Here is a 27,276-nt window from a genome sequence, read left to right on the forward strand (position 1 = left end):
TATGTATCTGTAATGCTGCGAGGGGAGCGCTGCTGCATACTAATGACAGGAACATCACAAAATATCCATTGACAGGCACACATGACAGGAGGGGGTTAATGAGGGAGAGCACAGGGGGCAGAATATACCTGGGGGGGCAACAGATGTGATCAAACCTCTGCCTGTAAAATGGGCGTCGGAGATGGTGTGTACATCAAAAGCAGGAAAATTCCAAAACAATAGCCCGATAATCCATAAAGATTACCAAAATATTTCCATCTAAAGAGCGATAATCACCGACGACCTTAACCCTACAAGTCCCAAATCCATAACCTCCGATGACTTCACATACATCCCAGTGCCAGGCCTCCCCAATATTCTGCCCGATGCTCCCCCTCCCACACCTGTTAGTCTACAATTGGCAAATACGGGATTTGATGTTACACCGACCATCACCGTTCTATCCTGCCACTGTGTGTAACCTGCAACCCCCCCCCCCCCCCAAATAAATACTGTACATAAATACCACACCCAAATACATACAGGCTGGGTGCTGAGAAATAAACAGCAATGGACCCCATGATCTAGACAGATACATAGATAAATAGATATTTGATAGATAGATAGATATGAGATAGGAGATAGATAGATATGAGATAGATATATAGATAGAAGATAGATAGATAGATAGATAGATAGATAGATAGATAGATAGATAGATAGATAGATAGATAGATATGAGATAGATAGATAGGAGATAGATAGATAGGAGATAGATAGACATGAGATAGATAGATAGATAGATAGATAGATAGATAGATAGATAGACATGAGATAGATAGATAGATATGAGATAGATAGATAGACATGAGATAGATAGATAGATAGATGCAACAATGAAATTTCTTTCTCTTTGCATGGAAGCAGTTGCACACAGGAGACACAGCACCAGGGGTGTTTGCAGAATAAGCAGCACCCCTCCCCCTCCACCCCCCTGGGAGAGCAGATCCCATTGCACATAAGGCGTACCTGAAATGTGGGGGTGATGCCAGGTGCAGCCCCAGAAAGGGAGAAGAGCCAGCAGGGGTAGTGCTTGCCTTTTCTCTTTCCGCCATTCTGTCTCTGAGATGCTCAGCCCTGAAGAGGGAGAGGGAGGGAGGGGGGACAGAGGAGGAGGAGGGGGAGGAGATGCTGACAGGTAGCAGAGGAGGAGGACCAGAGGCTGAGGGTGACAGGTGGGTGGTGGAGATGATAACACACATACATTATACAGAGGAATATCATCTCCATATTACACCTCGGCCCTCCTCCTCATCGCTCTGTTACATTGTATCCAGCTGCACTTCCTCTTCTGTACAAATATAGAAATTATTACATAATAACCAGTTATACAAAAGATTGCAATAATAATAATTCTTTATTTATACAGCGAATAAAGATTACGCAGCGCTGCACGGAGCTTGTCCGATCAGTCCCTGTCCCCAATGGGGCTCACAATCTAATCCACCTATCAGTATGTTTTGGAGTGTGGGAGGAAACCAGAGGACCTGGAGGAAACCCACGCAAACACAGAGAGAACATATAAACTCTTTGCAGATGTTGACCCTGGGACGTGAACCCAGGTCCCCAGCGCTGCCAGGTTGTAATGATAACCACTGAGCCACCTTGCTTAGATTCTTTTGATTTTGCTATAAAAGAGGTTGTTATCGCATCACCCAACTCTCCCAGACCCCTGAAAGGAAAATCTGTCCAGTTATACACGTGTTGGGAGGGTGTATCCCCTATACTTTGGTTGAGTGTAATATACATTGGGGAATATCCCTAAATTTACACAAAACAGCGCCATATTTATTATAAAATCAGATCTATCTGCCCCAAAAGGGACATTTCTCCCCCATTGACAGGATATCTGATGAATGTCTGATTGCTGGGGGAGTCTACACGTGGCGGGAGGATATAGAGTTGGGCTGCGGACAAACCGTTCTGGTCCATTTTGGAACTGGCCAAACATAAGTGGGGTCTGACTAGGACCAGCTGTGGATTGTAACCCAGGCAATTTGGGCAGCAGCCTGGAGCCAAAACCTTCTAGGTTGACCCCAATTTACCAAGTTTTATACAGGCAATTTTAAAATTAGGTTAACCATAGCCAACAATGGGCCTAGAGAGACACAACTGGACTCTGGATGCCCAGTTAGTGCTACACGGATCAGCATTTTCCCCAGAAACAGCGCCCCCTCTTGTGCATAGGCCGGGTCGGGTATTACAGGTTTAGAACAATGTCAAGATAAATGGGCAGACATGAACCACCTGCTATGTAGATAGGATTTCTATAGTGGTCTATGTTCTGGCTCATAGGGGGAAGAGCTGAGCACCCCCCCCCCCCCCCCCACCTCATTCCTCAATTCGATAATTTCCATATTTTGATATAGGAGGTGTATAGACAGGGTTTCTATTCATTGGAAAGGCCCTTTAGTATATGATCGGCACAGACAAACATTTGGATTATTCGCCTGTACCTTTAGCATGGTGATTTTAATGTAAGTACTTTATAGGATGTCTGCGTATAGAAATTTTTTTAAGGTATTTAGATCTAAAGGGAACCTGTCACCTGGTTTTAGCCCATTAAACTACAACCCCCACCCTCAGGTAGAGGATGAAATGTCCTCCTTTTATACGAAATCTCATCCGTTTACCTACGAAAAAAAAAAAAACTCCTGACAATGAGCAGAGAAGAGTCATATTTTAAGAGGAGTCAAATTTCAAATATGCAGGGGGAGAGCCATTTCAGACGTCACAATCTTTGCTTCTATATCATATACAAACATGATGCTGGTTGCATATTAAAGATAAGAATGTCTTCCTTCAAAGTTCTGTGATCTATAGAACGAGAGAGACAAAAGTTAAAAAGATAGTTGGAAATGTGAGCTCCATGTCAAAGACCAAGTTCTCATCTGTAAATCACAGAACCATAAGCCTGATGTGACCTTAAAGACAAGACTCTTATTAGACACCAGCAGCAGGTTTCCATGTACCTTAGAATTGAAGTTAGAGGTGACACAACCCATGAAGCCTCTAAACTTGACTCATCTCAGGCAAATGTGACGTCATTTTCACAAGACTTTGGATGAGATTTTTTTACGGGTAAACAGGAGAGATTCCAAGGTTCCTTTTAAGTTGGGTGCAACATGTATGAACCAAACTTACCTTGAGAATGCGGTAGCTACACTGATGCAGAAACATATCTTGATTAATCACTAATTATAAAATTCAGGACCTTGGGAAAGCTGGGTGCTGCTGGCTGCCATGCATAAAACACATTACACACGGAGCATCCTGAAGTGTGCAGACAGAACTAATTAACCTGAGCTGGATCCCCTCATACATAGCTGCTTGGGGATGGTGCAGCTATTGATTACTTCTGCCTGTCAGGGACAACACAGTGATTACATCATTCTCTGGAGCAGTGTTTAGTAATCGCAGATAGAGGCTTCTGAAGTGACCATCTTCTGTTCTGTAGCACCTAGAAACATACTTTTTGTGTCATATTAAAGATATAAATCTCATCTTTTAGATCCCACCAGGCGTATGGTCCTGTGAGCTATAGAATTGTACATACAGGCAGCTTGCATTTCCAACTATATCTTTAGCTGTCTGTATCTCCAGTTCTGTAGCTCACTGAACCATAAGCCTGATGTAATCTTAAAGATGAGAGATCCTTATCTTCAATATGACACAAAAATGTTTCTGAATCCTATACAACAGAAGATAGGGGATTCTAAAGTGACACTACTGCAACCAGTAAACTTGACTCATCTCATGTGAAAACAAGGCGAGACGAGTCATATTTGCCTAAATTTGGGTGATATTTTTTTTTCTTAGGTATTTCACATAAAAAAGGGGAATGCTAAAAAAGGAAATTTCATCCCCTGAGGGGGCTGGTAGTTTAGTGGGGCAACTCACAGGTTAACTTCAAGATCAAAAACTACTACTAGCAAACTGTACAGAGTAGGCAGCGGATCCACATCTATCACATCTGGTCCGATGGGTGGAGCAGAGTCTTCTCTTGGATTCGGCACCTGCTGGTCTTGGGCCCCAGAGATGGAGACCCCCCCACCTAACATCCCCTTTAATTATCCATCCGCTATATTATATTCAGTGATGCACAAGACACAGAATTTGACTCTTTAAAATACATTTATGGTACAAACAGCATCATATTTACATACAACTTGTGTAGAATTTACACATATTACACAAAATTGCTCACATCACCCACCGTCGTCCCATTACAAGTAATATGGTTCTGGCCGCTGTAGAAAGAGGATGCCTTTAAGAAGTTCTGATCCAGAATATGGATGTATAGTGCGAGGGGGTGTTCTCAGGGGACTGAGCTGGGTGTGTAAATGGATTTTTAAAGGAACACTCCATGCAGAGGAGCCTGGTGGAGGGGGCGGGGCATCGTAATCTAGAAAAAATGAGGCAATATATCAAAACCCATTAGAAAAGTGCTTTGTTTTCTGTATTAGATGCACCAATTTAGTGACAAAAGGAACAGTAAGCCTTTAATAGAGGCAGTCACCTGCTCCCGAAAGCAAGAACTTACCCACAAAATCCTATTAAAGGGGATGTCCACTTTCAGCAAGTAATAGATATTGTTTGTGTAATAAAAAGTTCTACAATCTTCCAATACACTTTCTGTATCAATTCCTCACGGTTTTCTAGATCTCTGCTTGCTGTCATTCTATAGGAAGCTTCATTGAAACTTCCTGTGGATAAATACCCGTCCCTGGTCATGTGATGTCACACAGGTGCACAGCTCGTTATCTCACAGAAGGAAATTGGTGTTGTGTGTTATAATGAGCCTTGACGTCACATGACCAGGTATATTAGAGGCCGTGCACCTGTGTGACATCACATAATCATGAATATAACGAGCCGTGCACCTGTGTGACCTCACATGACCAGGGATATAACGAGTCGTGCACCTGTGTGACATCACATGACCAGGGGTATAACAAGCAGCTCACCTGTGTAACATCACATGCCCAGGGATATAATGACCCGTGCACCTGTCTGAGACTACATGACCAGGGATATAACGAGCCGAGCACCTGTGTGACATCATATAATCATGGATATAAGGAGCCATGCACCTGTGTGACATCACATGACCAGGGATTTATTAAGCTGTGCACCTGTGTGACATCACATGACCAGGGATATAACTAGCCGTGCACCTGTGTGACATCACATGACCAGGGATATAACGAGCCGTGCACCTGTGTGACATCGCATGACCAGGGAATGGTTTTTATGCACAGGAAGTAAACAATGCAGCTTCCTATACAATGACAGCAAGCAGAGATCTAGGGAAACAGTGAGGAATTGATACAGAAAGTATAGGATTACTTATATAATAGGGTTCCGCTTGAACAGTAATTTCCAATAAACCCCTCATTACCGGAAGAGTGCGCAGAGTCTTCGATGAACATCTGGTAATCCAGAAAAGTATAATTTATTCCATATTAAAGGAATTTTTTTCACTTTATATAATATACATTCGAGTTAACATCCCAAACAGTCTCCGCTTGTATCATCCTTGATCCTTCTTTGAGGTCGTACATCCTCCGTCTACTTTCCTTCTGCCATAAAACTTGTGTCATTTCTAACATGGACTGGAGCAACCAGACTGTAAACTACTTGTATAATCTACAGAGAACAGCGCCACCTAGTGGCCATACAATAAGGAAATATGATCAGCACATGCTTGAAGTCGTAACAAAAGTGACGCCTCGGCCTCTTACACTGCAGTTATATACATATAGAAGTATATATATTGTATGTGTGGCGGATGAACGTCCCTTTAATTCTGCCCCAAGTCTGGGGCATGTCCCATGCAATTTAAGATTTAAAGGGGATGATATGAATACGGAGATAGGATAGGTCAGGTGTATAATTGCTGGAGGTCTCACTACTGGGAACCCCACTGATTACAAAAATGGGGGTCCTGTCCCTTATATGAATGACAATCTCTATGGGAGGTGAATGGAGCAGCAAGTGGGGGGACACAGGACCCCTGTACTAGTGATAAGACGCTTGATGCCTATCCACACAACAGATCTTAGGACGCCCCCTTTAAACTTTAGAGCTGGGTTATGGTTGAGACAATGACACGAGCGCACCATGATACGCAGTGAAGATCGGCCAGAGGAGCGGGCGTCCACACAATCCTGTTATATCATATCATATGACATCACGCGAGCGTCCTCGCAGGCGCCAGGCAGTGGTGGAACGTTCCTAGAAGCTCCTAGGATTAGAAAATCTGGCTACCTTCTTTTCTCTGAAAACAGCGCCACCCCTGTCCAGTGGTTGTGTTTGGTATTGCAGATCAGTCCCACTTTATTCAAAAGAAATGAATCTGCGACGGCAGATGATAGAATTGGCGCTTTTTTTTTTGGAGGGGGAAGAACAATTTTTTTTCGTGGCAAATGTTATTCACAAGTCTGCAGTGCGTTGTATATTTTCGTTCTGCTTATTTACACGTCGCGCCAGATTTATTGCGGTTCCCCGGTTATGTAGTCCTGGGGGACAGGAGGATGCGCATCAATCTTCATCCGTGTGAGGGAGAATTCACTGCAAGGAGAGAAGGACAAGGACGTTAGTGGTGAACAGTGAGTGGTGCGGGAACAGCTGGCGGACACCAGGGGGCGCCAGGATCAGACCGGAGACCTAAGGAAGATTTATACCACACATATATATCCTCCAATATACCCTGGTATATAACGCTGATGAAAGGAGCTACCAATTCATCACGTCCATCGGTTCCCCGACCTGCATGGAGCTTAGTCCTATTCAAGTAAATGGGGATGAGCTGCAATACCAAGCACAGCCACCATACAAAGCATGGCGCTGCGCTTAGTAAGTAGTAAAGAGGCCATGGCACTAATATAATTGCTTTGGTCCCATCAACACATTAGTGTCTGCTGCAGTAAATGTGACATTTCATGTACAACATGGATGTGTCAGGTTAATGCACAAACTGGGGTTGCCCTTTAAGGTTGATCACTCAGCTTTCTAAAGATCCTGACAAACCCTTATCACCTGGGTGGTCTCTGCCCCCATTACCCGTGATACTGGGGTGCTGCAGTGTTACGGTCTAGCATAGTCCTTACATTTATATAGAGGGTTTCCCCAGTTTTGCTGCAGTGATGGTGCTGCCCCCTAGTGCCCATAATCTGCAAAAATTAAAAAGTATAAAAAAAAAACCCCTGTCTGCATTTCCCATGAATCAGGTCTCGGCTGCCTGACAGACACTTAGAGCGGCCGCTGTCATAAATTCCCCTCAGCGCTTTTATTTGCTGGCGCCCGTGGCTTCTGCTGAGCTGTTATGGTACAAATCACCCATCACTTTATCTCTGCCCGCAGCCTGGCGCGGGGGCAGCGGTGCGCAGGAGCAGGTGCCAGTGCTAAGGACTATGCGGTTTGATATTTTGGAATAATTTAGCTTGGTAACATCTAATCAGCGAGATCTGTGCTGATACTATAGAGGTTGCCTTGTTGGTGGGTCTCTGCTGCTAAATTGCCCGCATCGGGGGAATTCTGGGTGATCTTGTGGGCATTTCAAATGGGCTGTAGACTTGGGAAGAATGGCTAAAGGGTCCATGAAGACAAAAAGAGGGTGCAACAGCCAGCACGCCCCCTACAGTAGGGTGCAACAGTCAGCACACCCCCTACAGTAGGGTGCAACAGCCAGCACACCCCCCCCCCCCCCTTACTGTAGGTTGCAACAGTCAGCACGCCCCCACCAGTAAACTTTATACAGCAGTGACATCTGAACAATGCACTAGTTTACATTAGGGGTACAGCAGTAATATTTCATGGACTCCCTGTTTAGGTTTGTGCAAGATTCATATTATTTACTGTTAATTTTTCACATGCGCATCTAGTGGCCGGACAGATGCACTGCACAGAGAAGTGGCACTGAAAAGAGATTTCCACGGAATCTAAAGACTTACCTCTTATACAGGAAAGGACAGACGTCATGGTTGTGACGCGACGCCTGGCACATGGCTGGGCATACAAACTGGCAGCTGAGTCACCGGCACTGAGCGCCTCCTCGCCCTGAGGTGTCATGCACCCGTGCCAGCAGAAAACGTGACTAGTCTGGCATCAAAAGCACAAACACAGCCGCCAACAAGAACGAAGCCAGTGGTTGCCACTACCATACGACATGTTGGATCTAGCCCTACACCAGGAAGGTAACGCCACCGTATAACACTGTGTGGTAGGACGCTCCTCACCTAGACAAGTCAGAAGTCTTTGGCGCGTCTCTCTGCCTCTGCGACGCTCGGCACACGCACTTTCTTAAAGGCTCCCTCTGCGGATTCTTCGTGCTTACGTTTGGGGGAGTCGGGGGAACACAGCGACAGCTTCGGAGCTGAAGGGAAAGAAGAGAAGATGATTAAACCTCACTCTATTACAGGCCATAAAAATGTCTGGCGCGGGAGACACAGACTTTCCAGATGATTCATCTCTGCCCGAGGAAGATGAGGTTTTTTTTTCCTCTTTGCAGCGGCTCAGGATCGCATTGTTACACTAAGGACACAATTCTTGAGAGAAGACATTTATGACTGCTTTTTGCTTAAAATTGAGAGGCCGCTGCATCACAGCTAAAAGTGGCAACAGCGCTACTCTTGTTCACTGGCTGTTGCTGGTATTGCAAAAATATCAAGCCTTAAATTTCGGAAAGGGAAGTCATAATATTAAAGTGGAATTTTGGAAAGGTTTTTCATGTTCAATATCCTGTAGGATTGGAAATCTGCACAAGGGACCCCCAGGAATTCAGATTTTGATAGGTCGGGCTATAAAAATTTGGATGACTTTTGATGTTGCTACATAACATGATGCCTATAGACCATAGTAGTACATGGAAGGGATGAATTTGATAGAGAGGTTTTTCAATTTCAGAAAAGATACAGATAGCAGTAGCCATGAATCTTCTTGTACAACAAAAGTTAAAGGGGTTGGCCAGGAATTTGGTGGAGAGAGGTGGGCGCAGAGGCGTCTAGTCAGTCTATTTACCCACTTCCCGTATTAATCGCTGCATTTTCAGGTAGCAGCCACTATGGATTGTTTTTTTTTGCTTTTTTTTACAGAGTTCATTGCAAGTTGTATACATTTCAATGCACAGAGCTCCCTCTAGTGGTGGCAGCATGAAGCCCATTTTATCACTACTATATATTGCATTTTGTAACGGGGCTCTATGAAATCTTTGTAGGTCAACGGGAGGTATGGAAGCTTTTTGCTGGGCCCATACTGATATATTAGGATTGCCTCTTTAAAACCGGTTATCCCCTGTGAACTCTAAGGCAATGGGTTTATTAATATGCACAATATTATAGTCCATTTGTCTGATATCTGATTTGAGTATCCAAGTGCTCTCACCTGCCTCCATAGAGGTGTGATGGGCAGCAGTAGGGTCAGTAATAGGGCCACCAATGTCTTCTGCACAGGAGGGAACAGACGCCAGAATACCTAGAAGAACGAGACAACAGGATTACTTCACTCGATTAAAATAATTGACCAAAACTTAAAAAGGACGCCAGTGTTTTCATATAAACAGCGCCGCTTTTGTAAACAGGCTGCGCCTGGAACTGCAGCTGCTTCCTATTCCAGCTCAAATACATGGTAACAGGAGACAGACTCAGGAGGTAGGTACAGGACCCCTTCCCCATGATGTAGAATCATGATCTGGACCTTGATAGGAAAAGGCTGGTTCCGGTATTGATGTTGTTAGTTTCTATATGGGATCCTAGTACTGTACTGGATGCTTTCCCACTACATTGTTAAAAGTCCTGCACTCCAGGGACATATGTCAAATGCATCCATAGACCCCAGTATAGCCCTTATTGCCTCTGCTGGGCATGCTATATACATCTTTGTTATATGAAGCCCCATTAATGGTGGTTACTCACAGAGGCCTCTGTAGCGGGACAGCTGCTGGTAGGTCTGTTTCATGCGCTCTATGTTGAGTCTGCTGGCTTCTGCATGATTCACGATGGGTTTCGGATAATGGACTCCTATTATGCACTTGGCTTCTTTCTGCACAGACTCTGGGGCGTTCCAGGGCTCGTAGATGTACCGGGACGGGAAACCCTTCAGTACTGGCAAATATCGCCTGGAAAGGAAGCAGAAGAAATCAGTGACTACAAAGATGTCTTATCAGTACTTCAGTGCATCCTTACTAAAGGGGTATTCCTACTATATAAACTCACCCCAATCTACAGTATATGGGAAGTGGGTTATTATAGGGGTCCCCTACATCCCCTTCTATTGGGCTAAGCATGTCTGTGAATGAAAGGTTGGTCAAGCATGCCCACAAATACTTCATTCATATAAGCCACCGCAGCAACCACTTTCTAGTTATTTCTGGGGTTCCCAGCAGTCAAACCTTTTGGCATGAACTATTTCCCATCCTATAGATTGCATAGGGGATAAGAGTGTATACTAGGAAAACCCCTTTAACTGCTGATGGAGATAGCGGGTCTTCCCAAACTTGGAATGGAGTGTGAAGTGGGTATGCTCGACCACCACTGCGTATAAACGAACGACACGGATATTTGTTCTTGTGATTAATATCCTCCCTGTTGGATACTTATCTCTCCTGTTTCGATATCTAGAAGATACCTTTATCCATTGGATGAAATACACAACCTCAGTCAGTCAGGACAATGAAGGGACTGTGGCTCCCACAAGCATGACTGTGGTACTCTATCCTGTGCACCCGCCCCCATCATACCTGACATAATCGCCACTGGGATCTGTCCGTCTTCCAAAGCCGACAGGACAGTAACAATGGAAAAACTGCTGGAAGAAGGCGCTGCAGGAGAGCCACATCCAGCTGCCGGCGTTCACACTGAAGTCTGCATCCAGCAGCAGCTCATCAAACACCTGGACAGACGGAGGAAGGGGAGGACAGGGTTAACAACTCCATAACATAAAGTCCTGCACTACTATGTCCAGCAAAGCAACCGGGAGGAGTCACTTACCTTAACACCACATTCCCAGCTGTTCCAGAGGTCGCCCCGCGTCAGGAAGCAGGCCACGGCGTGCCGCGCCAGGTGGTGGATCCAGCCCTCCTGTCTGAGCTGCGTCATGATGGCGTCAATCCATGGGAACCCCGTCTTTCCTTCAGCCCACTTGGCCAGAGCCTCAGGGTTGCGGTCCCAGGGAATCTGAACACAGATTGGATTCCCTTCCATCTGGTCAAATTTGGGGTTGTTGGTTGCAGCCGTGTAAAAGAACTCCCTCCAGAGGATCTGCCCGAATAGGGACAGCGGGGGAGGACTGTTCTTCTTCACCTGTGAAAGGAACCAATAAAAATCATTAATACTCCTTTTATTAAAATCTCTGTACCCCTCGCACCCCTCCTCCGCCCGGAGCCCCTCCTTTTACCCATTATTCATCCTTCTCCATCCACACTCCCTCCCACGCATCCACCATTCTTCATCCCCCCCGATCATCATCCATTTATCGAGTAATATCCCCCCCTTACTCCTCCACATAAATCCTGCGCCTCACCTTCTGGTACAGCTCCCGTAGTCTGTAGTAGAAGAGGCGGCAGGACAGACACCCAAACCTGAGGTATGGACTGAGGCCTGTAGGGCTCGCCAGCAAAGAGTTGGCATTCATTCTTGGTCGCTCATAGTTTGCCACCCAGGCCTGCAAATAAAACAGAGGATATAACATCACCACGGAGCAGTGACCTGCCTCAATATCTGTAAACTGTGTGGAGATGTAGCAGAGCCGAATTTGTCAAGTACTTGTATACAATATACAAAACTCTACTTCTAAATATTGCAAGAGCAGTTCTTACACCCCCCATAAGTCATACCTTTCGCTCTAGGTGTCGGTCTAGACGAGCCAGAGCCTCTGTTTCTCCTCCTGGCCATACGGCCGCCCCTTGATTCTCACATGGGAAGCCTAATGCAAAAGAAGATGTACAAGAGGGATGTAAAATCAACTGGACAGCGCCCCCCCCCCAATCACTATATTTAATGTATGACATTTTTAACCAGCTGCGGGGGAAAGTACAGCCCCCAGCATGCCCCCACAGTTTGGTTCTATCAGGGCATGTTGGGAGTTGTAGTACCCCATCATGTGGAGGCAGGACTGGAGACAAGATGCTGAAATGATGCTACTGACCGAGTTCCTCCAATGATGGCACCCCATAGGTGTCGTCGTGTGTGCTCTTGATCTCCCCCCGGCAGTACTCCATCTGTTGTCTTGTGATGGTCGGGACTGGTCTACGAGGAAGCTCCATGCGGCTGATGATGGCCTGAAACCTCTTGTAGGTGAGTGGAGGGCTGTTACCATTCAGCTCAATAATCCTGCAACCAAAGATCATCACAAAGTCACATCCAGATGTAGACACAGATATGACACCCACCGGGCCCCAAGGAGCCACTAGTCCTGAGGGATCTGCTGCATCTACCCTACATGTGGATGGCATGACTGTGCTGCATGTGAGGGCTAGGACTGGCGAAGCCACCACAAATATCCTGGTGCAGGGGGAAAGTGCCGGCTCCTCCATTACAAGTGTGATGTGCGGGAGGTGAAGGTAACCAGAGGACAATGGAAAATCTCACACGTTGTGTTCTTTATTATTCACCACAAATAAATGTATTCAACACTTCCATGTCCATTGTCGGCTGCAATTAACTCTTCCCCATCCAGGTCCCCGAGATCCAAAAAGCTGAAATCTAGGAAGGTGTTAGATAAGGGCTGCAGGCTGTACCCCTAAGTATTGTAACATCTGACGTCCCCTCCCTATTTTCTATCCATCCATCCTGCTTGTTAGTCTGTGGCAGTGTCCATCCATCCGTCCATTAGCCCCTGGTAGCCACATCTATCCATCCACCCACCAGCATATTGGTTGGCCCTGTTACCCATTTGTCCATCCGCCCGCAAGTCCTGATACCCACCCATCCACGTCAGTCCCAGTACCCATCTGTCCATCCCCCGGTGAGTCCCGATACAAGCGGGCGGATAAGTGGGTACCGGGAATTACGGATTTGTCGGATAGGTGGGTACCGGGACTTACAAGCGGGCGGATAGGTGGGTAAGTCCCGGTACCCACCTATCCGACAAATCCGTAATTCCCGGTACCCACTTATCCACCTGTCAGTCCCGATACGCACCTATCCGGCCGCCTGTAAGTCCAGGTACCCCCTATCCGCCCGCAAGTCCCGGTACCCACCTATCCGCCCACCCATAATTCCAGGTACCCACTTATCCGCCTGAGGGTCCCGGTACCCACCTATCCGCCCACCCCTAATACCCAATACCCACCTATCCGCCCGCCCGCAAGTCCCGGTACCCACCTATCCGCCTGCCCGTAAGTCCAGGTACCCACCTATCCGCCCGCCCAGTATTACAAGAACTCCCCTCAGTAAGTTAAACCTTCTGCCTCACTGCCCTCTATATCTCTCATTACTTTCAGGAAAATAACAGCTGCTCCATCACCTTCATGTTTACCTGGAACAGGTGTCCTCATGTTGGGGCCCCTCTGACTGTTACAGAACTACAACTCCCATGATGCTCCCAGCCACTGGTTACTGTAGTAGTGCAATACCCTTTTTAGGGAGCACGGATATAAAAGAGGCGCCTTCTGCCTGACTCTCCCTCTCCCCCCCCCCCCCATCTATGATATAGAAAAAAAGACATAATCCATGAAGTCATGGGACCCTGGGTCACACTTCAATTATAGGGTCTGGGGCCATTTTATAGTTAACCCTATAAAATACTGCTGGAAAATGGCTACATTGATTTGGCTGAAACGTTGCTTTGTATCCACAGGTGAATAAATGCCCCTTGGTATTTGCTATATCCCATTCCATAATGTTCCCATGAACAATCCTATAAGAACAGACCCGTCCTCATCTCCCGCACATGGCAGCAAAGCATTGTGGGCCACCATGATGCATTTATGTAACACTAATGCCAGCCTCACGCTGTCCAGCCCGGCGGAGGGAAAGCTCATTACGTCTGTAGACTTATCGCTGTCAACAACTTATGCAACGGCGTTTTCCATATTCCCGCTCCCCCCTTTCTGTGCCAGTGATGACGCTGCGGGTGCTGTAAGACGCCTTCTCCTCCCGGCACGTGTGGGGCGGAGGCAGGGTGCTGAGCTCAGACACCGCTACCCACCCAGCACATGCCAGGCTGCGTGACTGAGCAGCCAGCACCAGCGCACACTAGGGGGCAGCACAGGACACAGAATACAGGCCGGGAGGAGCGAGCGCGTTTCATTCATCACTTTTAGCCTCACTGTTTAATATTCAGTAACTTTACGCTGTGTCCTTCTCACTGGAATAACACAATGCGAGTCTGGAGAAAATTTGCCACTGGAATTAAATGGGCCTAGTTTCTAAATAAGAACAGTTTGACGGGCTGTATAATTAACAGCAGGGTATAGGATACTAGGTATCCCGCTTCATTACATACGTCCTGCAGATAGGACACTATGTACAATCTGCTCAGCTCCTCCTGCTGTATAACATGCTGCCTACAGATAGGACACTATGTACAATCCGCTCAGCTCCCCCTGCTCTATAAAATGCTGCCTGCAGATAGGACACTATGTATAATGTGCTCAGCTCCTCCTGCTCTATAACATGATGCCTGCAGATAGGACACTATGTACAACCTGCTCAGATCCTTCTGCTCTATAACATTCTGCCTGCAGATAGGACACTGTGTACAATCCGCTCAACATCACCTTAATGGGTTAACAAATTAGCAGGAGAGGACCACCAAAAGTATGCCAGGCTTTAGTGACTTACTTGTCCAGGTCATACAGAGTATGTGAATTTTCCACGATCACCTCCACGCCAACTTCCTTGGCCAACTTCATAATGGCGGCATCTCGCTCTTTACCAAACGGCTCAGAGTCGTACTCGAAAGTCAGTCTGTTCACACCCCATTCCTGCCAACACAAGAGAAGAAAACGGAGGTGAGGAGTATTCAGGAAAAACTTCTAGGAGTCATCAGATCTGGTAGGAGGTAACGCTATAAACGCAACGATAAAATCCATTGCTTATTAGAAGTCTGTGGTTCTCTGACATACAGGGGCACATTTACTAAGGGTCCACAGCCGCGAATCCGTCGGGTTTTTCCCGAATATTTCCGCTTTGCGCTGTATTTCACGGGATTGTGAAATCAAGCACTCACATACACCAGAAAAAAAGCAGGTGAACTTCGGCGGACCTCGGCGCAGCAGCGACACCTGGTGAATATCGGCGCACGGACCTTAGTGAATCCCGGCAGAACCCGAATCAGCGTCGGAGAACCCACCGCTGGATCGCGACTGGACCGGGTAAGTAAATGTGCCCCACAGTGTTAGGTGCTCTGTGCCTTCCTCATGCTTTACACTGCAGCACTGCATGGTCACACTGGCCACTGTGTACAAGTACAACCCCCCCGCCCCCCCCCCCCCCCAAGTACATTTCTATTAGTTCATCCACAAGAGCAAGATGACTGCTATGTGCATTCCCAAATAAGCCTCAATAACGCTGCAGCCAGAGCAGAGGGAGAGGGGAGGGGAGGAGCTCCTGCTGCAGCCAGAGCAGAGGGAGAGGGGAGGGGAGGAGCTCCTGCTGCAGCCAGAGCAGAGGGAGAGGGGAGCAGCTCCTGCTGCAGCCAGAGCAGAGGGAGAGGGGAGGAGAAGCTCCTGCTGCAGCCAGCACAGAGGGAGAGGGGAGGAGCTCCTGCTGCAGCCAGAACAGAGGGAGAGGGGAGGAGCTCCTGCTGCAGCCAGAACAGAGGGAGAGATGAGGAGAAGCTCCTGCTGCAGCCAGAACAGAGGGAGAGATGAGGAGAAGCTCCTGCTGCAGCCAGAACAGAGGGAGAGATGAGGAGAAGCTCCTGCTGCAGCCAGAACAGAGGGAGAGATGAGGAGAAGCTCCTGCTGCAGCCAGAACAGAGGGAGAGGGAGGGGAGGAGCTCCTGCTGCAGCCAGAACAGAGGGAGATGGGAGGGGAGGAGCTCCTGCTGCAGCCAGCACAGAGGGAGAGGGAGGGGAGGAGCTCCTGCTGCAGCCAGCACAGAGGGAGAGGGAGGGGAGGAGCTCCTGCTGCAGCCAGCACAGAGGGAGAGGGGAGGAGAAGCTCCTGTCAATCACTTATCTGCATATTTCCTCACTGTCTGTTTTTTTGTAATACGGAAGCAGCAACAAGGAAAATTAAGCACAGAAGAGAGGGAATATAAGGTTATAGTATACGGTTACGTGTTATGCATTTTCTAGGTTTAGCGTTCCCTCTGTGTCTTACAGGAATTAGGGAGGTGCTTGACAACGCTCCATGTGTGGGTGTGAATATGTACATTATATATCTATACAAACACTGGCTGCTCCATGTGTACATGTATTACCAGATTTCAGGCTCTCTTAGGGTGCGTGCACACGGGGCGTTCTGGCGCACTAGTTTTCATGTTACTGTGCATTTCACTGCTTTTTAACAGCCAAGCGCATAGTAACATGAAAACGCACCCTCAGATGTGTTACTTTTTCTTTAAAAAGCTCCTCCGACTCGGCACTCAGTGCCTGCAGCTCCTCCGACTCGGCACTCAGTGCCTGCAGCTCCTCCGACTCGGCACTCAGTGCCTGCAGTATTTGCATTACTTTTATAAGCAACTCCTAGCGCTTTTGTTATGGGTGACAGGTCTTCTTTAAGATTTGACCTACAAATTACAGCCATCTCCATTCTTGTACAATTGGTCTGGGATCACTGTATATGCATTACATACACGTCTACCACAGTAAGCGCCATACGTGTTCTGCGTCCCAGTGCATTGCAGTGTTATTATGTACAGTGCTTGGCCTTGCGCTTCCCCAATGTGTACCTGCCCTAGATACTTCGTCAAAACACGTCTCGCTGGAGCACACGCTGCGAGGTCACCGTCACACTCACCGGAGGACGATTATCAGGGGAAGTCGTGCACAAGTGAAGGACAAAGAGCGATCAGCTCCGCAGCAGCCGCTCCCCCTGAGCTCGGGGAGAAGGCTCTGCTCGTGATCGCACACAGTCACGTTTATCATAGTGGTTTCCCCCCAGCGATGGTTAATAAATGCAGGACACCCGGAGGCTCCCCATATACAGAACACATCAGCCACTGGAGATGTAGCAGATGCCAAATTTTAATTTAGATGGATTATTCATAGACATTTTAACCCGAAGCCCCGAAAAAAGTGTCTTTCCATTAAATCTCCACTTCTAAGGGCTTCCATTGCCGATCAGATGTGTTCACTTCTGCTTCACAGACCAATGACATCCATTTCTCCCATGGGCAGCTCAAGTGAAAGGGCCGGAGCCGCAATACTCAGCACAGCCACTATACAACATATGGCGCTGTGCTTGGTAAGAAGTGATGAGACATCCAAACGCTGAAGCCTCGTCCAGTAGATGAACAGTTGCTTGTGGAGTCTAAATATTGATCACATATTATAAAATTAGGGCATACAACAAAATTCTGGAATAGCCCTTCAAGCATGGCCATGGATTTGGCCGGGACGCACTGTCTAAGGCCAAATATGTACTTGCTAATCTTTAAAACAGTAGGTACAGGGGTGGTCACCCGATAGGAATGCATCTTGCTTGGCGTGAATTCAGATGGTGCCGTTTTAGTGCAGATTTTCCCATAGTGATGCGGTTTTAACTGCACTGTGTGAATACAACCTATGAGACGCTTAAATGAAGGGACTGCTATTGAAGCAACTTACCAGAGACAACCCCAAACCTTGAGTGAAGATTACAGGTGCTGAGGATTTGTTACAGTGCATCGCGTACGTGAACTCATACTTCTGCTCTGTTTAGGTAAACAGTTCTCAATGGGCGCACTATTTTGCTGGCGAGACTGATGTATTTCTGAGCCGAATGTGCAATATTGTGCAGCCATTGGGTAGTCACAAGGGAGGACAAGGCGTCATTTGCGTGTATGTACCAAGACATACACTATAAACCCACAAACTGCGTAAACAGGGTCAATTCTAAGGGACTGTCTGGGATTTTAGAAACATTCCCAAAAAGGGCACCACACCTGGCTATGGTTTGTCCCAGTATCGCAATAAGTTGCATAGATAAAAAAAATGGAGCCAAATTGCAATACCACATACTACCCATAGTCAGGTATGGACCCAAACACCCCCTTTAAATATGCATAAAATAAGAACATTCCTTTTTTTTTGGTCAAATTTGGTAAAATTGTACAAAAGCCCCTTAAAAATCTCCATAATAAAACTAATTACTCCTCATTAGTGTGTGATGAGACCCGTTATCACTAGTTAGTATTCTACATCTTCCAACCCGAGAACCAACGTTCCTATTAATAATCCTCCTTGGAGATTTCTTAAAGGCCAGACGCATCTAGAGGCAAGACATGATCCGCTTCTTCTTCTCTTGTCATTTATTTCTGCTGGAAAATAGCGGGAGAATATCGGCGCGGCGTTGGCGGTTTCTAAATTTAGCCTCTGAAGATACGGAGAAGGAGACAGACGCGACTATAACGAGCGCTGCAGAGAAGAGCGAACGCAGTCCCTGCAGAATACAAACCGCGCACTTAAAAGCATTATCCGTGGGAGGGAAGGAGGATTCGAGAACTGACAGCGGAGAAACTTTCTTACTATGCCGGATTGTTTCATTAATGAGGAGAAGGCTACGTCAATGGACGGCAAGAGTTGGGACGACAAATCCGTAGAACCATCGCAAAATGGAACAGGGATGAATGTTTAGAACGCATAAAAAACGCCTCTCAAACTCCAGCGCCATATATTTTATAGGGGTCATGCTTGGTATTGCAGTATATCCCCCAATAATTTGATTAGGACTGCGTGTGTGACAAAGGAGGTGATGTCACCACTGATGGTGGGGTGGAAGATGGGTGCCGGATAATGGACCTTCAACAATCTGATATAGATATACTAGTAGGTATTCACATACCACTTAAAGGGGTTTCCAAAGAACCGCAGCAGTCTACTATACTGTGCACTGACAAGTGAAGTCTCATGAAGAATGGGAGAACACTGCAACCAGACACTTTTTTTGTTTTTGTTATCCCTGCCCCGGTTACAGGATTCCTGGAAGATCCCTTTAAGCAGTTTTCAAATAGGCGAATAGTGTGCAATACAATGGGGCACATTTTCTAAGGGTCTGTCGGACACAATACCGTCAGGTTTCGTGATTTTTTACGATTTCCTCCGAATTGCCCCGGGTTTTTGGCGCACGAGATCAGATGCCGGCTTGCATGCGACACAAATCGGAGGCTTGGACATTGGGCAACCCGACTGATTCGGTCAAACCGCAGAATTTAGAAACCAAATTGTGTTGCAAGATCAGCACTTACATGCACCGGGAAGAAGAAGGTGAACTCCGGCGGACCTCAGCGGGGAAGCGACACATGCAGGAAATTGGACGCACGATCTTAGTGAATTGCGGCAGACCCGAATCCTCATTGGACATGCGGCGTCAACCGGACGGCATCTTTAAGGGGGTAAAATGTTGATGATCTGTTCTTAGGTTATGAGACTGTGGGGGGAATCCAACAACCAATACCTATTTCCCCTTCCTAGTGATGTCATATCGGCCCTCAGTCCTGGGGCTGAATTGCAATACCAGACACAGCCACTATACAACGTATGTCACTGTGTTTGGTGAGCTTTGACAAGGCTGCACTGTCTCCTCAAACATCTGATTGGTGCAGGTTCTCAGCCACCTACTGTGAGGGGAAGCTACTTCCATCACAAGTGCAATCACCATATATATTCATAGCTTTGGGGGCATTATACTGTAAGCAGGCTTAACCCTTCATGAGAGGTGCAAACTCACTTTGTAGAGGCACATTGTTAGAAAGGTGGCGATTTATCTGTATCCCTTTAACCCAGTGTTATTTCCACAGAGCGCTCAATGTTTATCAGTTTTCCGGCTTTAAATACCAAAGGTCACTTTTAATGTTCTGCTCCAGTTCCCAGAGGCTGTAACATTGAACCTTTACGTGAACCTTTTTCTCCCACACTTTTGGAATATGCCATTTTCAGGATCTGTGCTTAATTTCCGAAAATACAACAGTTTTACTGTCAAGTAAAGTTTTTAAAGGGAATGTCCCAAGATTCCTAGACCTGCTACTTCCTTCATTAAGAAGTCCGGACCCCACATTTCTCCTAATTCAAAGTGGTAAGACGCTTATCACATGGATAATATTGCAACATGGGACTGTCCCTTTAACGTGGACCTCCAACTTGGCATTTTTACTGTGACTCACCTTAAATAATCTGGGGAAGACATCCGCCGGTTGTCCCCGTACTACAAATAGACGAGATCCCAGTTTCCTTAAGCTGGAGTCCAGATCTTCCAAGGACTGGAGCAGGAACCTGCAGGAGACAGGACAAATAATAATTATATAGGATCATCCAGTCACTGCTACAAAGTATGACGTGTGAAGGCGTGAAGTTACAGGACTAAATAGGTGGCGAGGCGAGAAAAAAAAAAAAAAAAAAAAAAGATTTTTCTGTTTTAGGGTAACTTGGCAATTTCTATAAGCTCCATAGAGATTAAGAGAGCAGAACAGTCACGCGCGGCCGTCTGTTCCATTAGTCTGACGGAGCGACGAGGGGTCCAACGAGGTACATAGGACCCCATCGGACACCTCATTTTCGTATATGTGTAGGTCTCATTACTGAGACCCCCACTGATCAGCAAGTAACATGCGTTCGTGGGAAAACTCCTTTCATTTTTTTTTTACTTTATTCCCCTCAAAGGTCATTATAGACCTTTGGGAACTTAATTTTTTCAATACATATATATTTTGTTACGTTTCTCTTTTCCACAGTATACGGGTACTCCAGTAGCAAGCAAAAAAGTGCACAGTAACAGTAGCAGTTGTCTCTGTGCTGTGCTGGGTCTAGTCAGAACCAGCCGCAGCCTCTCGGTACCAGTACTCCAGTGATAACTTGTTCTGTCAGGCTGCAGACCATTCGAGTCTTGCGTATGAGAAAAAGACAAGACAGAAGAGGTAAGTACCGCTTCTGTCTACTCTCCAAGGGTCCCCTGCCTTGACATTTGGCTGTGCTAAGGATTGGGCTTTAGGGACCTGGATCACCCGCTGTAACACAAGTGGGCAGTCAGGAACCAGTTAAAGTAGCATTTACCGATGGTTGAACAATAGTTATATTGTTAAATGCAGAATTGAAAGCTCTTGCGAGCAGGACGTTCACTCCTATTTTATCTCATCTGTATATGTACCCCATGATCTGTACAGCGCTGCGGAGTATGTTGGAACTATATAAATAAAGATTTATTATTATAAGAAGCTTGAAAACATTGCCAAAAAGATCTGAAGTAAAAAGACAACTCTGTTGTCCCAAACAACCAATCACAGCGCACCTTCTAATTTATGACCTGCTCATGAAAGATGAAAGCTGCCGTATGATTGGTAGTTATGGGCAACAAAGACTTTCTCTCAGATAATGTTATCAATCTGACCCTTTTTTTATACAGTCAGCATCTGTGAAAAGAAATTTGCCTCCTATAGTCATTATGGACACTTTACTTTCCAACCTGCCTCAGGTTGTATAGATTTTAGAGCTAAAAGTGTAGCTGGCGGCCATCTTGGGATTGGCCCCTTCCTTTGTTGTGCTGTGTATAATGATGTAAATAAACTATACGTCCTTCTCCAAGATGGTGTCTCTATAGCGTACACACTAGAAGTTTCCACCACCTGCACGAATACAGGGAAACTATGGACATCCTGTATCCGCATTAGCGGACACAGCCGCCATTTTTGTGAAGCCCTTTATGTGCCGCTTGTTTACGCTTGGAGCCATGGCGAGTGATTTATCAGCTTCCTACACCATGATCAGTGTATGGCATCTATGTAGGACTTAAAGGGGTTGTCCCATCAATCAGACATCCCTCAATTACAACAGAAGTTTCAGATCAATGGGACAACCCCACCAATAATGAAAAAGGGTGACAGAAAGTTACCCCTCATTCATTCCTTGCGAATGCAGTAAGCAACAGTGACTGGGACTTTTTTGGGGCTACACAAGATGACCGCACCAGCCGCCCCCCGTAGGAGGGCTGGTCGGCAGCGCTTCATCTACAGCAGGCCTTGTAGACTGTAACGATCCACTATACATTTGGACAACCCCTTTAATTCCCATAGCAGCGCCAACTGCCTAATAAGTAGTTTGGTTATAGTGGTGGCAAAACCTTCCAAAACGTGCCATTACATCCTTGACTCATTGGCAGGGCATCATAATCACTTCCCCTGGCGTCATGCCTACATGATTTCACGTGGCTGGCGCGCCCGACACCACACACAGGTGTGTAATACACAAACTACAGGCAAATCAGCTAAACGGGGGTGTCAGCTAGATACCCCTATTGACATGAGACCCAACACGATTGGGTGGTGTCTCTAGTCTGTATATGTATTATGTATGTGCCTTGTGGAGGGGCATTGTATCTTTGCCCCCCATTAGTGTTTAACATGGCTGCTTGCCAACCAGGTGGTTTATGCCAATGCCCCAACAATGGCATAGCCAAAATTAAGATGTATGTAGCAGAATTTAATCAGTTTTGCTCCATTATTTGCAATCTCCCAACGCTGTGACACATTCGGCTCTGCTACGTCTCCAACACAAATCACATTCAGCCCAACCCAGCTCCGAAACGTGACTTCCGCAATAGGTTGTGTAAGTAATAACCCGGGCACCCGGCCAGATGTGCCCGCAGCAATGAGACATAACTACAGACAGGAGGAAGAGCCCACTTCACGTGTGCCAGGAATAGGGCACGCGAGGTGAAGGCAGGGGAGGAGGTTCTCTAAGGTCACCTTCCCCAGTAACGATATAACGGCAACATATGACCCATCAGAATTCACCTTATGCCCCCAGAGCTGTAATTCTATTAGGATAACCAATGCCCATCACTGGGCAGAACTAGGAGAAACCTATACAAGTTATAGGGGGGTCCTATATGCTATGGAGTAGGTTAATGCAAACATAAAGAGCCTAAACATATAATAAGTTAAATGTATTCCAAGTTTCTATCTTTGGAATCAAATTCCAGAATTACAGTAAAGACTGACACACAAAAGGAACAATAATAATCAAGATGTAACACGAATGATTTAACTGAACTGTACTTGCAATTTCCATGCATGATTTTGTGAGAAGGGAGGGGAGAGGTAATTTGGGGACACCTAGGTATTTGGTTGATATAAGCGAGCTGTTCAGTGGTGGGGTTATTATTAGCATATACTTGTTATACAACCGCGATCGAAAAGAAACTTCTAGTATCACAACTCAACAGAGACAAGAGGTTCTTAAAGGGAAACTCCAGTTCCGGACCATTGGAACAGATTCGGGGGATAACATACACTTTAGGCAGATTCGGCTGATCTGATATGTGAATTGGTAGATAAGGAAGTCTGTGGGTATCAAACACACATTCCCCCCGAATAACATTACAGTCTGTTAAGTCACCCCCTACCAATATCTGCATCCCAAATCAGCAGTCTAGAACACAGAACAGGAAGTGTTGTCATAGGGACATCAGCAAACTTCAAGTCTATGATCTGCTACTTCAAACACATGAGGTAAGGTGACTTTTTCGGTCAGCGAGACCTCGCATGAGGTTCTGACAGGTATCAGAACCCAGTATGGGGCAGTCCCAATAGCAGTACACGACAGAAGATACAAATTCCACTGTCAGGATTTCAGATTTAGGTCTTGACCAACATTGATTTGTTTCTATTATTAATAAACATTCAGACAGTTTATAGTATATTTAACAGGAAAAATAAGTATAGTCTAACATAATTGGTGTTTCAATTCCGGATCCCTGCTTGCTGTCAGTGAATGAGAAAATTATGTCCATTCAATGGCCAAAAACCTGTCAGGTTGCAGTGTTCTCTCTGGTAACTGTCCCGCTAATAAGAACCGTTATCGGCAGCAAGCAGAGATGTTGATTAAAAACCCAGCAATTTAACTTTAAGAAAGTAATTAGGATATTAGGACGGATGACGGATTCGCCTTTATACAATGTTGCTCCTAGGTGGACACAACGCTGCAACCCCTCCATTCTCAAGATTGAAGGGGGTCTCAGTAATGTCACAAGAATGGAATACCCCTTTAAGCTTTATTTACCCTTTAGATGTAATACTACCCCAGCCGGCCCATAGCGTAGGCCTGCCGAGATCCGTCTAAACCAGCGTGGTGCTGCGTACCGAACTATGTACACAGATGGAGGACGAGACATCCCAGACAAGTCCCAATAACAGCAATGCCCCCTGGTAGAATTTTCTAGAATGAATCTTGGCATAGACGGGGCGCCCAACCCTACCGGTTACAAAACAATAATACACATGGGGCTTACGTAACACGAGGTACAAGGGGAGGGCGGTATATTATAAGCCGGGGAACCAGGCGACCAATCCCCCGGGAGAATTAGGTTTACTAGATTATTAAACCTGTTATATTATGCACAAATTATGCAGTGTGAACATGGCCCAGTGCATCACCCTGTGGTTTCCACACAACTTTTCGGGAAAAGAAGATAGAATACAGAATGGAACATCGATTCTCATGAATATGAGGGTCCGGTCTAACAATCTGCCCCCACCTGGGAGGAGTTTAGGGGCATCAGGAGACCCAGTTGGCAATTCCTGGGTTACATATGATTCACCAGACATGTGGCCACCTACTGTTACTTACAGACTTCAATGGCCACCATGTAACGAGTCTGAGTGCTGAGAACAGATACATAAGATACACACACACCCATTTTCGGGATAGGTAGCAGTGTTATTGACCTGGATCTCCTGGAATATCCCTTTAAATGATTGTATATTAAAACGTTTTTGGACTAATACACTTTGCGTTTTTGTCATGATCTCTGTTTGTTGACACTGTAGGACTACACGCAATGCACAGAAGAGTTACTGTAGAAAGAGATCATAAGGTTTCCATTCACCCACAGCAAGCAGAGATGCTGAGAATACTGCTGTTAAACCTGTACAGACACAATACTTGTCAGTTGTAAACGTTTGTTACAACTGTATCCAGTTTAGACTCCAAAACATCAGAGGCACAAGTCTCTCTAGTGCCCCAGGTTTGTTACAATGTATCAGTGCAGATATGAATAAACAGAATCAGAGGTTGGCACAAGGAGGGCAGTCTGGACCAGGAGCCATGGCTGGTATGTATGTAAACAATAAAGTTCCCATTCAATGACAGGAAGCAGATTGTAGTAGTGAACACAAAGGATACAAGAAAATTGAAGAACTTTTGGTCTTACAACGTATACGCTACAATAACATAACAAAGGGCGCTATGCCAACATTAAAACACAGCAGATGCACCCACACCCGCTTGGTTACCGGTAGACATCACCAACCACTACAAATGCCAACACAAACCTGCACAGCCCATGCCACAACTTGTACCCACCCCCTGGTATGAAATGCATACATGTAGAGTGCAACTCAAAGAATGGCAGTGCCGTGTGCCACCCTCACGCTAACCACCACAGATGCCAGCATTAAAGCAACATATCAACATCCTGCAACTGCTGATACCTCTTGCCAACCATTTATGCCCTAGGTGTGAGCAAACAAGCCCACGCACTACAGGGCTTCCAACATGAAACACCCACCCAATGATGCCAACCTTCTGCCAATGCTGGTATACACCCACAATGATGCCAACCTTCTGCCAATGCTGGTATACACCCACAATGATGCCAACCTTCTGCCAATGCTGGTATACACCCACAATGATGCCAACCTTCTGCCAATGCTGGTATACACCCACAATGATGCCAACCTTCTGCCAATGCTGGTATACACCCACAATGATGCCAACCTTCTGCCAATGCTGGTATACACCCACAATGATGCCAACCTTCTGCCAATGCTGGTATACACCCACAATGATGCCAACCTTCTGCCAATGCTGGTATACACCCACAATGATGCCAACCTTCTGCCAATGCTGATATACACCCACAATGATGCCAACCTTCTGCCAATGCTGGTATACACCCACAATGATGCCAACCTTCTGCCAATGCTGATATACACCCACAATGATGCCAACCTTCTGCCAATGCTGATATACACCCACAATGATGCCAACCTTCTGCCAATGCTGATATACACCCACAATGATGCCAACCTTCTGCCAATGCTGATATACACCCACAATGATGCCAACCTTCTGCCAATGCTGATATACACCCACAATGATGCCAACCTTCTGCCAATGCTGGTATACACCCACAATGATGCCAACCTTCTGCCTATGCTGATACACCCCCCAATGATGCCAACCTTCTGCCAATGCTGATACACCCCCCAATGATGCCAACCTTCTGCCAATGCCGATACACCCCAATGATGCCAACCTTCTGCCAATGCTGATACACCCCCAATAATGCCAACCATATGCCAATATGCACCCCCACCCAATGATGCCAACTTATCCTTGACCCCGCCCCCATGACCATGACCCCGCCCCCTTGTCTGTGCAGTGCCCGTGTACCGGCAGCACAGGTCGCCCCCTTATATCTCACCTCCATCTATTGACCCCGCCAGAGGAGGAGGCGGCGAACCAGGGGTCCAGGATGTAGACGCAGCGCACACAGCGCGCCCCCCGCAGGGCGGCCACCAGCGCCGGGTTATCATGTAACCGCAGACCCTTCCGGAACCAGTGCACGGAGCTGACTGCGGCGGTACCGGCGGCCTCCATACCCAAGGAGCGGGAGACGTGTCCGGAGCAGCCGCTGTCACCACGAGCTCCGTCGCTTCTAGACCCTGCAGCTCTGACACGGGACCTGCCTGACCCGGGACCACGCCTACTGCCAGGCCGCCTCTCTGATTGGTGCGGGCGTCATGGAGGGGGCGAGGCGCCGAGGGGTCACATGTACGCCATGTGTCTGGGAATACACGGAGCGGCCAGTGCTGGTAGTGCTGTATCCCGGAGCACGGGGAGGGGGCGCTGCAGAGCAACACACGGGACAACGATAGAAGTGACAAGATTGCGTTCACACCTTGCGTTTTTTAGATGCAGTTTTTGATGTCCAGTGCAGGAGTGGAGGAGGAGTAACTCCTCTCAATGACAGGGTCTTACCCATTATCATCCATATCTGCTTTTAGCTTAAAAAAACTGAACGTGTGAACGCACCCTCACAGCAATACTGGGGTGTCTCCCCCAATAACAGTGCTACTAGGGTGTGTGTCCCATAA

The 27,276-nt window shown here is 46.7% G+C and overlaps 2 protein-coding genes across 5 annotated transcripts in view; both read right to left on the minus strand.

Moving 5' to 3' along the window:
• Window positions 1-1,158, minus strand: part of MAPK8IP1 (mitogen-activated protein kinase 8 interacting protein 1) — a 55,146-nt gene extending 53,988 nt beyond the window's left edge. For all 4 annotated transcript variants that reach the window (XM_072118822.1, XM_072118823.1, XM_072118821.1 and 1 more), the window contains exon 1: window positions 1,009-1,158. In XM_072118822.1, the coding sequence (XP_071974923.1) occupies window positions 1,009-1,094 (86 nt within the window). In that variant the 5' untranslated portion in view covers window positions 1,095-1,158. The remainder of the gene's footprint in view (window positions 1-1,008) is intronic.
• A 2,996-nt stretch (window positions 1,159-4,154) lies between these two features.
• Window positions 4,155-26,870, minus strand: CRY2 (cryptochrome circadian regulator 2). The gene is made up of 12 exons (XM_072118829.1): window positions 26,604-26,870; window positions 20,290-20,398; window positions 14,823-14,965; window positions 12,184-12,368; window positions 11,873-11,961; window positions 11,560-11,700; window positions 11,028-11,339; window positions 10,778-10,929; window positions 9,954-10,156; window positions 9,424-9,513; window positions 8,280-8,416; window positions 4,155-6,612 (listed from the first exon to the last, which is right to left on the minus strand). Exons 1-11 carry the CDS (start codon window positions 26,777-26,779, stop codon window positions 8,289-8,291), a joined length of 1,728 nt encoding a protein of 575 aa, XP_071974930.1. The 5' UTR covers window positions 26,780-26,870; the 3' UTR covers window positions 4,155-6,612; window positions 8,280-8,288.
• Window positions 26,871-27,276: the final 406 nt, after the last annotated feature.

This window comes from Engystomops pustulosus, chromosome 7 (assembly GCF_040894005.1).
Source record: "Engystomops pustulosus chromosome 7, aEngPut4.maternal, whole genome shotgun sequence".
In the NCBI taxonomy this organism is placed as follows: domain Eukaryota; kingdom Metazoa; phylum Chordata; class Amphibia; order Anura; family Leptodactylidae; genus Engystomops; species Engystomops pustulosus.